This window comes from Orycteropus afer, unplaced genomic scaffold, assembly GCF_000298275.1.
Source record: "Orycteropus afer afer isolate SDZICR_OR568_19922 unplaced genomic scaffold, OryAfe1.0 scaffold00371, whole genome shotgun sequence".
Taxonomy (NCBI): domain Eukaryota; kingdom Metazoa; phylum Chordata; class Mammalia; order Tubulidentata; family Orycteropodidae; genus Orycteropus; species Orycteropus afer.
The window spans coordinates 1,766,730-1,778,012 of record NW_006921958.1 but is presented as its reverse complement, the minus strand read 5'-3'; the positions used below and the strand labels follow the sequence as shown (position 1 = coordinate 1,778,012).

General features: G+C 51.0%; 1 protein-coding gene across 1 annotated transcript in view; it reads left to right on the top strand.

Annotated features, from left to right (window-relative positions):
• Nucleotides 1-11,283, top strand: part of DYNC1H1 (dynein cytoplasmic 1 heavy chain 1) — an 80,446-nt gene that overhangs the window by 18,406 nt on the left and 50,757 nt on the right. Inside the window, exons 8-15 of the mRNA XM_007953130.1 lie at nucleotides 2,067-3,143; nucleotides 4,253-4,432; nucleotides 6,022-6,171; nucleotides 6,461-6,607; nucleotides 8,831-8,971; nucleotides 9,813-9,989; nucleotides 10,109-10,219; nucleotides 10,303-10,422. Coding sequence (XP_007951321.1) covers nucleotides 2,067-3,143; nucleotides 4,253-4,432; nucleotides 6,022-6,171; nucleotides 6,461-6,607; nucleotides 8,831-8,971; nucleotides 9,813-9,989; nucleotides 10,109-10,219; nucleotides 10,303-10,422 — 2,103 coding nt within the window. The remainder of the gene's footprint in view (nucleotides 1-2,066; nucleotides 3,144-4,252; nucleotides 4,433-6,021; nucleotides 6,172-6,460; nucleotides 6,608-8,830; nucleotides 8,972-9,812; nucleotides 9,990-10,108; nucleotides 10,220-10,302; nucleotides 10,423-11,283) is intronic.

The window sequence follows — 11,283 nt, the reverse complement described above, 5'->3', positions numbered from 1 at the left end:
GTTGTACTTTTCATTTCTAGAAGTAGCATTTGGTTCTTTTTTATAGCTTCCGTTTCTCTGAGACTTGGTTTATTCACTCATTCTTTTGTATATTTTCTTTTGAACACATTTGTAGTAATGGCCTTGAAATCTTTTTCTGCTGGATCTATGACCTAGGCCTGTTTGGAGTCAATTTCTCCTCGCTGCGTATTTTTCCCAAGTAGGAGTCACACTTTGCACATCTGGTCCTGGTTTTTTTTTCATATTCAATACATTTGTTGAAAACTGGATGTTGTAGGCCATACCTTGTAGCAGTTGGAGTTTGGTTGGTTCTTCCGGTTTTGTGGGTCTCTGTTTCCGTGGCACTCGCTTTGCCTCGACTCCTGCTGCGCGTGTGTAGTCTGTATCCCCGTCACTGCCTCTGCACAGCTCTCTCTATCGTCTGTGATCTTAAGCTTGTCTCTCGCTGGTCACATCATCCTATGACGTGGACAAGGTGATTCTCAGCCCCCTGGAGCTACCAATACTTTATAATTGTGCTACAGTGATACGCATGCTTCTCTGTGAACATGGTGGAGTAGTGATTTTCTCCACTTTTCTTTGCACTGAATGAGGAGAGACCAGTAGTTTTATCTCAGATGGTTGTTCACAAGCTTTTAAGACCCCAGTTGCTCCTCACCAAAGTAGGATGTAGAACAATACTTTTGTATACTACGTTAGCCAGCTGAGCTTGATGTCCCCCTGCGACCATGGTCCCAAGCCCAAGGGCCCAGTGACTCACTCCCTCAAGGTGTTTGGTTGTGGTCAGGAAGTTATCATACCTTTGCTTCATTTGCCCTGTTACATATATGGCTATTTTATAGCACATACAAATACGTATCTAGAGAAATTGTCTGCCTAAGCTGTACACACACACACACGATCATGGGTATATCCCCTTTCACCTACTCATTCCTAATCATCTTGTCTATCTACCTATCTGTCCACTCATAGATTAATGTTTGGAACTCTGGTAGAGTAGTGCCTAAGGCACTTTACTGCTAACCAGAAGTCTGGCAGTTCAAACCCACCAGCCACTCCTCAGAAGGAAGGTTGGGCAATCTAATTCCATAGTGATACTGCCTCGGAAACCCAAGGAGGGGTCGATAGGCGTCGGGTTCAACTCAACACCACGTAACAACAACAACAAACAACACTACTAATAATGAATGCAGTACTGTGTGTGTGAAAGTACGTATCTTTGTTGTCTGTACCTCTTGCCTACCTCTCTGTGTCTTATTTTCCTTAGTGTTACTGCGTTGGTCACTCACTTTTGGCATATTGCCTTTCCCTTTACCCAAATTAGTAAGTATGTCTTAGCCAGCTAGCAGTTTTCCCTCCCTTCCCATCCCTGGTAACCAACGAAGTTTCCTTCCATTTGTAAGCTTTTCCTTGACTTTTTATAATAGTGGGCTCATATAGTATTTGTCCGTCTGTGACTGACTTACTTCACTCTACATAATGTCCTCCAAGTTCATCCACATTATGAGGTGTTTGGTGGATTCTGCATTATTCTTTATAGTATTCCATTGGGAAGACTTTGTTTGGATACTGAGTTTGTATATAGCACTCTTATGAATTAGTGAGCTTTCTAATGCCGGTATTTTTGTTTCTGATATAATATAATATATTTTATTGTGTTTTCATTGAAAGTTGACCCAGCAAATTAGGTTCCCATTTAATGATTTCTGTACAGATTGTTCAGTGACATTGGTTACATTTTCACAACATGTCAACATTCTCTCCAGTGCACTTTTAATCATAGACTAAACTTTGAAGAGGTAAGTACCGAAGCCCCAGGTTTTTACACACATTTCGGCCACTTAAGCAATGAAGCTAAGTTGTCAGAAGATGTTTATAGTGTGGAGTAAGAGTCGACCTGGAGTATCTCACTTAGTTTTGTTGCGTGGTCCTTCGGAAACGTTGACTAAGTTAAGGAGCTATCTGGCTGGCAGGGGCTTTGGTGTAGTGCACACTGCCATTGTGCAGTGAGACGCATCTTCACTTTCACTTGGTAAATGCATTTTGTTATGAATCTTCTCTTTTAGGTCACAGCAGTTGCACAGCAGAATCAAGGGGAGGTGCCCGAACCCCAGGATATGAAAGTTGCAGAGGTTCTCTTTGATGCTGCCGACGCAAATGCCATCGAGGAAGTCAACCTTGCTTACGAGAACGTCAAGGAAGTGGACGGGCTTGATGTCTCCAAGGAAGGCACGGAAGCCTGGGAGGCTGCGATGAAGAGATACGATGAGAGGATCGACAGGGTGGAGACCCGGATCACTGCTCGCCTCCGTGACCAACTTGGCACCGCCAAAAATGCTAACGAGATGTTCAGGATTTTCTCCAGGTTCAATGCGCTGTTTGTCAGGCCGCACATCCGCGGGGCCATCCGCGAGTACCAGACCCAGCTGATCCAGCGCGTGAAGGACGACATCGGGTCTCTGCATGACAAGTTCAAGGTGCAGTACCCACAGAGCCAGGCGTGCAAGATGAGCCACGTGCGTGACCTGCCCCCCGTGTCGGGGTCCATCATCTGGGCCAAGCAGATAGACAGGCAGCTGACGGCCTACATGAAGCGTGTGGAGGACGTCCTCGGCAAAGGGTGGGAGAACCACGTGGAAGGGCAGAAACTGAAGCAGGACGGGGACAGTTTCCGCATGAAGCTCAACACTCAGGAGATCTTCGACGACTGGGCCCGGAAGGTGCAGCAGCGCAACCTGGGGGTCTCTGGGCGCATTTTCACCATCGAGAGTGCGCGTGTCCGAGGCCGGACTGGCAATGTCCTGAAGCTGAAGGTGAACTTTCTCCCCGAGATCATCACACTCTCCAAAGAAGTCCGGAACCTCAAGTGGCTCGGTTTCCGCGTCCCGCTGGCGATTGTGAACAAGGCCCATCAGGCAAACCAGCTCTACCCGTTCGCCATCTCGCTGATCGAGAGCGTGCGCACTTACGAGCGGACCTGCGAGAAGGTGGAGGAGCGTAACACCATCTCGCTCCTGGTGGCCGGCCTCAAGAAGGAGGTGCAGGCCCTGATCGCAGAGGGCGTCGCCCTGGTGTGGGAGTCCTACAAGCTCGATCCCTACGTGCAGCGCCTGGCGGAGACCGTGTTTAACTTCCAAGAGAAGGTGGGTTCTGATGGAGGCCTCGGGTCCCGGCAGGTTTACACGTAACTGGGGGCTGTTGAGTCCCTTCTGGCTCACGGGGACCCCGCTCATGTCAGTAGGACTGTGTCCTGCAGGGCTGTTGGGGGCTCATTTTCTGGAAGCAGGTCTCCAGGCCTTTCTTCCCAGGTGCCTCTGGGTGGACGGGACCCTCCAGCCTCTCGGGCAGCTGCCGCCTGCGTTCAGCCTCTGCCCCACTCAGGCTCCTACTTAGTACCAAAACCCGAACCCACTGCTGTCGTCAGTTCTGAGTCACAGCGACCCCGTCAGGTTTCCGAGTCTGTACATCTTTATGGAAGCAGACTGCCTCGTTTTACTCCCACAGAGCAGCTGGTGGGCTCGAAGCACCGACCTTTTGGTTAGCGGCCCACTGCCTTAACCACTGTACCACCAGAGCTCCTTAAGTGCAGTAATAGCTCTTTAGATACACTAATAGCTAAATCCTGTAAAATGTTGGTTCTACCGTAGAGCACGTGTAAGAAGCCATGGTGGCCAGAAGTAATTAATGGCCTGGAGGGTGGGTTGGGGGAGGAGCCTGCACCACATCTTTATCTCCTTGGTTTAGGAACTAGTCATAGGCCAAGGATACAGGAGCCTACAGTACCGTGGTCCCTTAGAAAGCCGTTTGGACTGCGGTCCATCCGAGAGCTTTAGTCCTAGCAGGTGGGAGCAGAGGACCTGGCTCTGGGCCTGCAGGTGCACTGCTCGCTGACAACCCAGAGAGACGTGGACTTCCTTTGCAGTCATTAGCTGGGCTGGACCCATGAGGCTTCAGGGCAGGGCTGGGCTCTGTGAGCCCACCAGAGTGCACACCCCTGGTGTGCACACCCCCAGTACCCAGGAAAGGACCCCTTCCTCTAAGCAGATAGGAGGAAGGGGGAGAATCTGGTATCCTTCCTGACATTTTCCTTCCTGCTTATGATGCAGGAGTCAGGTAAATGTTCTTGGCCCAAATACGGGGGTGGCTGAGCAGCCCTCTCACCCTCAAGCCCTGGAGCAGGGATGGAGAAGGTATGTGAAAATAGAAGGCAGAGTGAGGAGGCATTTTAAGCCTTACGTTGACCTGCCCCCAGGTGGACGACCTGCTGATCATTGAAGAGAAAATCGACCTGGAGGTCCGCTCCTTGGAGACGTGCATGTATGATCACAGGACGTTCTCGGAGATCCTGAACAGAGTCCAGAAAGCGGTGGACGACCTGAACCTGCACTCCTACTCCAACCTGCCCATCTGGGTCAACAAACTGGACATGGAGGTGGGGCTGGGCGCTGGCAGGTGGAGGCTTTTCACTCGCCTGCTGCCGGCTGGGGAGACCTTTTCCATAAGCTTGTTAGCTTGACTGGGCAGCATCTTCCCATCGAGTTGCCAGGGACAGTCCCCTCTGGAAACCTGGCTGAACTGACGATAGCTGTCTATGCTGCTGACAGCACTGCCTGCAATTCTGAGTCTTGGAAGCAGGTGGCCGTGAGGTGGGAGGACGAGTCCCCTTTTCTGGATGCTTCACGTCTGGCCCTTTGCCCTTCCCTCGTCCTCTTTTAATTGAGGTGACCATCTCCCCAGTGTCCAGGCACCCGCTCTGCCAGCCCTGTCCCTCTCCCGTGTCTGGGCACCCCTCTCTGCCAGCCCTGCCCCTCTCCCCAGCATGCTGGGCCCCTTCTCTGTCCCCTCAGTTGAGGAGGGAATACCCAGCAACCTGAGACCTCTTACTCCTGGTGTAGAGGAGCCCACTTGGGTCTCGGGTAATTCTGTGAACTGAGTCCTGCTTTGTGGGTGGAGTGCTCTGAGGGGCTAGTGTACGTGTTCAGGTGTGTCTGAAGCGTGCTGACCAGTCCCTGTGCCGTTTCCAGTTTGTAGGCTTCAGCATCTTGTTCTGTCACGGGTGGGGCTGCTGAGAGTCGGAACTGACTCTGTGGCCCCTGACAACAACAGTAACAACGGGTTAGCCGTGACTTGATGCCACCTCAACCTCCACTGGCCTGCAGAGCAGTGTGTATCAGAATGAAGGGCTTGGGAAGGAGGGGATTGTAGGGGAGACAGGTTTCCGGTGGGCAGACACGGTTGGTCGGTTCCCACAGTGTTTGTGGCCCCAGCTAGTCCCTCCGCCATCTCCCTTTTCAATGGGTGAATAAATCGGGTGTGCTGTACAGTGGACGTGAGCAGAGGAAGATGAACAAGCCCCACTGTCCTCACACCGTCTTCTTCATGGCCTTCCGAGGATGGCGATGCGGTGTGAAGGCAGACTGTTTGCAGAGCCTGCATGCGTGCCTGCTGATGCTCTGTTGGTAGGAAATTCCCTCTGATTCTGCGCCTGCAGCCGTCCTGTTGGTAGGGAGTTCTTGTCTGACTCTGAGCCTGCAGCCGTCACATTGGTAGGATGTTGCCTGTCTGATTCTAAGCCTGCAGGCATCCTGTTGGTAGGAAGACCCCTCTGTCATTCTGAGCTGGAGGGGCTCTTCTCGTGGCTAAAGAAAATGGCTTCATCTCCAGTCACAGTGTTTTCAGCCAGGAGAGCCTTCTTGTGTTGTGAATTTTCTGTTGTGTTGAACAGTTAAGACCATCACTGCATTGGATGTGCTTATGTTCCAGCCCTGGGTCACTTCTCACTCGGGAGGATGGGTGACTCAGCCAGAGAGTATCAGCCTCACGCAGGCCAGACACAGCAGTGTTAGTTGTCTAGAGCTGGGAGGGATATCACAGAGCTGAGACTTAGAGGGAAGTGAGGAAGGACCGTGGTTGGGCACCTGTTCACCTCTGACCTGACTCACCTGCTGCTTTCTGACAGATGAATGTGCTTCGTGAGCTAATTGTTAGAAGAAACACTGTTCTCACACTTCTTTTCTGTAGATTGAAAGAATACTGGGTGTTCGCCTGCAAGCTGGCCTAAGAGCTTGGACACAAGTCCTTCTTGGACAAGCGGAAGACAAAGCAGAAGTTGACATGGATACGGACGCCCCTCAAGTCAGCCACAAACCTGGCGGAGAGCCAAAGATCAAAGTGAGTTCTCCCTGTGACACCTGGAGGTCTCACACACGTCAGTCAGGGCTGCCTGCCCCATGTGGTGAGCTTCTGCCAGGGCCCTGGGGGACCCAGGGGAGCCAGGGCCTCCCTCTGGCCTTTTGTAACCCTTGGGGAGAAGGAGAAGGGTCATGGAGCACAGCTCAGCATTAGCTGGGACTGTGTCTCATAAGAAAGTGACAGACTCTGTGGTTCAGACTAAACTGGCTTAGGTGTCACAACCACGTGAGGGTCGGCTGCTGAGGAGACGCACCACCGTCTTTTACAGAATGTTGTCCACGAGCTGAGAATAACCAATCAGGTGATCTACCTGAACCCGCCCATTGAGGAGTGCAGATACAAGCTGTACCAGGAGATGTTTGCCTGGAAGATGGTCATCCTGTCCCTCCCCAGGATCCAGAGTCAGAGGTACCAGGTGAGTGCTGGCCCGTGCCTCCCCAGCTCACCTCACCAGCTCGTTCCGCGTCCCTGCAGACCCGGGCCCTGCCGCTGGGGAGAGCTGGACCTGACGTGCTGTGCGCTCAGCTGCCGGGTGTGGAGCTCGGTGCCCAGTGGTCTCCGGCATTCCCCCGAGCTTCTCTGGGATTCCCAACTCCTGCTGCCTTCTTTCCTCTCCTCTCCGTTTTTTTTTTTTTACTAGGATTTGGGTGAAGATTTACAGAGTAAATTCACTTTTCATACAGCAGTTCACATATACTTTGTCTCATGTCATTGACCAAAATTTACAATGCAGCAGCTCCCCTCCCACTTCCTCCCCATAGTTACCTCCTCCCAGTGTCCATCCCTTCATACTCTTCTGCACCCTGAGCTATCTCCCTGTGCATAAGCGGCTCTTCCTTCTCCCATGATTGTTCTCTCCAGGGCGTGTGTCTACTTGAGGTAAATGTTTAACTCATGCCTGTACTTTGTTTGGCTGGAAACCACAGGTGTGGGTTCAATTCCAGACCTGAAGGGCAGCTAGGGGCCATAGTCTCAGTGGTTCCACCAGGCTCTATTGGACCAGCAAACCTGGTCCCCACCTTCTTTTTTTTTTTTTTTGGCCTCCAAATGATTTTGAGTTTTGTTCCACATTGTTCTCCCTCTTTATGCAGGATCTCCTACATCCCTTCCAAGTGGATGGCAGTGGTAGCTGGGCACCATCTAGTTCTTCTGGTCTCATGGTTGTATAGGTTGCAGATCGGATGGTGTACCAGTCGCTAGGACTGATTGCTTCCATTAATTTTGGTTTTCTTCTTTCTTCTTGACGAGGAAAGACCTGTTGTTGTATCTAGATGGCAGCTTCCTAGCTTTTAAGGTCCCAGTCGCTACTCGCCAAAGTAGTAGGTGGAACAATGTTTTGTATAGTATGTTATGCCAATTGAGCTTGATGTCCCCTGTGACTATGGTCCCAAGCCCGCAGGATCAACTACTTGGTCCCTCTGGGTAGCTGGCTGTGACCAAGCAATGACCATAACCTTGCCCCTTGTCAGCTCTACTATACACTTGGGAATTCTGATCATTCACATGAACTTATAGGCCCATTGTCTGCCAACCCTATATATGATCTTGGATACACTCTCCATTTAGACATACCTAATTGTTTAGCTTGTTCACCTATCTATCCGTCCCTATACCCATGTTTGCTTTCACTGACAACTCAGTACTGTATATGCAAAAGGGTTCATATTTGTCTGTACTGCCCAAGTAACTCTCTATGTCTTTTCCTCTCCGTTTTTTACGGAGACCTTCACCATCCTCGCGGTGCACTCTCAGTTCTCTCCCCACTGGATTATTTTTAAGCACGTCTTATTGGCAGGCCACTCTTAGTTTGCTTCTGGAGCAGAGTGAGACCTGGGCTGCATTTGCACTCGCTGACCTCTCTCCGAGCGCCCTTACGGTGCACATGCACGGCTCACGCCTGCTCCTTCCCTGACCTCCCTGTCCCCCTTCCTCATCAGTCTCATATACCCTTCACCACCTGATGAGCTGTCTCTCTGCCCATAGGACAAGCCCATGTGAACAGAGGGTTTTTGTTTATTGTACTCTGTGCACCGCAGGCACTGAGATGGTTGGAATGAATCACTCACGTTAGTGAAAATACTCAGTCATGCTTGATGTCATGCATGTTAGATACTGTCACCGTTCATGTCACAACACGTTAGATATCGTCACCATGGTTACTGTCACAGCATATTAGGTATTGTCACCATTCAGTGTCACAACATGTTAGATACCGTCACCATGGTTAGTGTCACAGCTTATTAGATATGGTCATCATTGTTAATGTCACAGCATCCTGTCCTCGGGTGTTCTCAACTGAAGAGGTGCACAGCTCTGGCAGCCCCGCTCTGGGGTGCAGCAGCTACTCTGGGGTGCCAGGCCCTCTGCTGCTTAGCCCTTGCTCACTTTTTAACTGGTTTTACCTCGTGCCATTGGCAAGGCCGTGTTTTTCTAGCTTGTGGTGGATTTAATGTTCCTTTTATTGGCTTGATGAGTTAAATGTAAGTAGGTGTCTTGGTCATTTGTGGCTGAGGTAAGTGGATGCAGTTCTTGGCAGTTCTTAGATTTATTCTTTCAGCTCGTTGTAACTGAGAGAAAGGTGAGTGAGGTTACCATCTGTGTCTGCTGCATGTGTTCACCTGTGGCTCTGATTGGTTAGGTGGGTGTCCACTATGAATTGACCGAAGAAGAAAAATTCTACCGGAATGCTTTGACGCGGATGCCCGATGGCCCCATGGCCCTGGAGGAGTCGTATTCTGCAGTAATGGGCATCGTGACTGAGGTCGAGCAATATGTCAAGGTAAGAAGCTGCCGTCCCGTCTCTCTCTGGCATGCTGCAGTCTCCCTGTGGGAGGTCTCAGACGTGGCCCCACGTTGACTGCACTGATACAGTCACTACATAAATCATACTTGCTTATTGTAGGGTAAAGGGCTAGCAGGACACATCACAGGGGTTCAGCTGTCCTTTCAGGGTACAGTAAGATTATTTTCCACACAGAGATACTTGGTTTTTTTATTGATAAAGGGAAGGGGATGTTTGGGTAAGAAGAGGGCTGGCTCTTAGTCATCTAGTCCCTCAGCTCCTAACTGATGAGAAACTGTTTTTTTTTTTTTTTTTTTTTTTAATATTGTGTATATATTTTTTTACTGTGGCAAATGTAAACAGAACGTTTGCCATTTTTCCACCCTTCAGTTGTAGAATTCAGTGACGTTACGTCAATTACGTTCATTATGCTGTTCAGCCATCACCATTAACTGTTGAGGATAGTGAATTTTATTTTTTTTTGGTATGAAAATTCTGAGAATCTGAGGTGAAAATTGTCTATACGTAATGATGGCAAAAAGGAGTCCAGGTGGTGCAGTGTTAAGCACTTGGCTGTTAACTGAAAAGTCCGCAGTTTGAACCCACCAGCCACTGTGCAGGAGAAAGATTGGGCAGTCTGTTTCTATAAAGATGCAGCCTGGGTAACCCTCTGGGGAAGTTCCACTCTGTCCTCTAGGGGCGCTGTGGGTCGGAATTGACCCCACGACAGCAGGATGGTGGCAGAGGAACCTGAGCCTTTAGTGGGACGTGAGCGTAGCATAGCCTGATGCTCCTCATGGTGAAATCACACTGCAGTACTGAGCGCGTTCTCGTGCAGGTTTGGCTGCAGTACCAGTGTCTGTGGGATATGCAAGCTGAAAACATCTATAACAGACTCGGGGAAGATCTAAACAAGTGGCAGGCTCTCCTGGTCCAGATACGGAAGGCCAGAGGAACCTTTGACAATGCAGAGACCAAGAAGGAGTTTGGACCGGTCGTTATAGACTACGGCAAGGTGAGCTCTGCGGTCTCGTCGGAAGGTGTGGGGCGGCTGTGAAGGCAGCTCTCTGACAGAATCAGCGTCTGCCCCAGTACAGGGGACTCAGTGGGTGTCTTACGCTCACCCTCCTGCAGGTGCAGTCAAAAGTGAACCTCAAGTACGATTCTTGGCATAAGGAAGTTCTCAGCAAGTTTGGGCAGATGCTGGGCTCCAACATGACCGAATTCCATTCCCAGATCTCCAAGGTGAGGAGGGAGGGCCGGCCGGCACAGCGGGGGTGCTGGTGACGCCCACCTGTGTGTTCACCTGTGACATGCTTTCTCGCTAGTCTCGCCAAGAGCTGGAGCAGCACTCGGTGGACACGGCCAGCACCTCGGACGCGGTGACCTTCATCACCTACGTGCAGTCTCTGAAGCGGAAGATCAAGCAGTTTGAGAAGCAGGTTGAGGTAGGCCCTGTGACGTTTCAAGTCCCCTGGCGTGACCCCTGGCTGACTTGGTTTCTGTGATGTTTTGCATTCTGAAATCGTGCTCAGCCTGCCGGCCTCTAAGCTGCTGTTTCTGACATGTGGCCCCCAGGCCTCTGCCCCATAGCCACCTGATGTGCCTGCAGCCTGCAGAGGTGCATTTTGAAAGCCCTGTAGGTGATCCCGAGGTTTCTCATCCTGTAACGTCTTGTTCTTGTTAAACTTCCGACCGTCTGGCTCAGACTTCCTTTGTGTATTTGGGGTGGGGTGGTGCACAGCTCTGGCACGCTTCACACCCTATTCAGAGCCATATGCGTACAGCCAGTGCACTGAGTAACTGGACTGGCCATGGAGTGTGCTTGGGGCTTCCTGCCCTCTGACTCAAGGAATCTCAGGGCGGAACCTTTAGGGGAAGACCAAATGTATGGATTATTGTCACTTCAGTGTCCTGTGGGAATGTCTGGGCGTGGACTGGTAACTAAATTTGCCCGAGGTGCCAAGAGACCAGAGAAGAGGTTGGCAGCTCCGTGGTGGTAACATGGGGACTCATGCAGGGCTTGCCTGCTGGGGTGGAGCTCCGGGCAGCAGTAGGCAGGTCTCCGTGCCCCTCGGTGGGAGGCAGGGGCATTACACCTTTGGCATACAGAAGCAGCTCGGTTTCAGGGCTCGACTGAGGCCACCCGAGCAGGTGCGTTGCAGGAGTGACTGAGTAGGCGCAGGTGAGCTTGCAACAAGCAGGCGTGTAGCCTTAGTCAGCCTCGCTACACCTGTCCTGCAGGGGACATGAGGGTCGTTCCCGTTGCCTCAGAGAAAACAGTCTTGTTTTTTTCTGTCTCAAAGCTC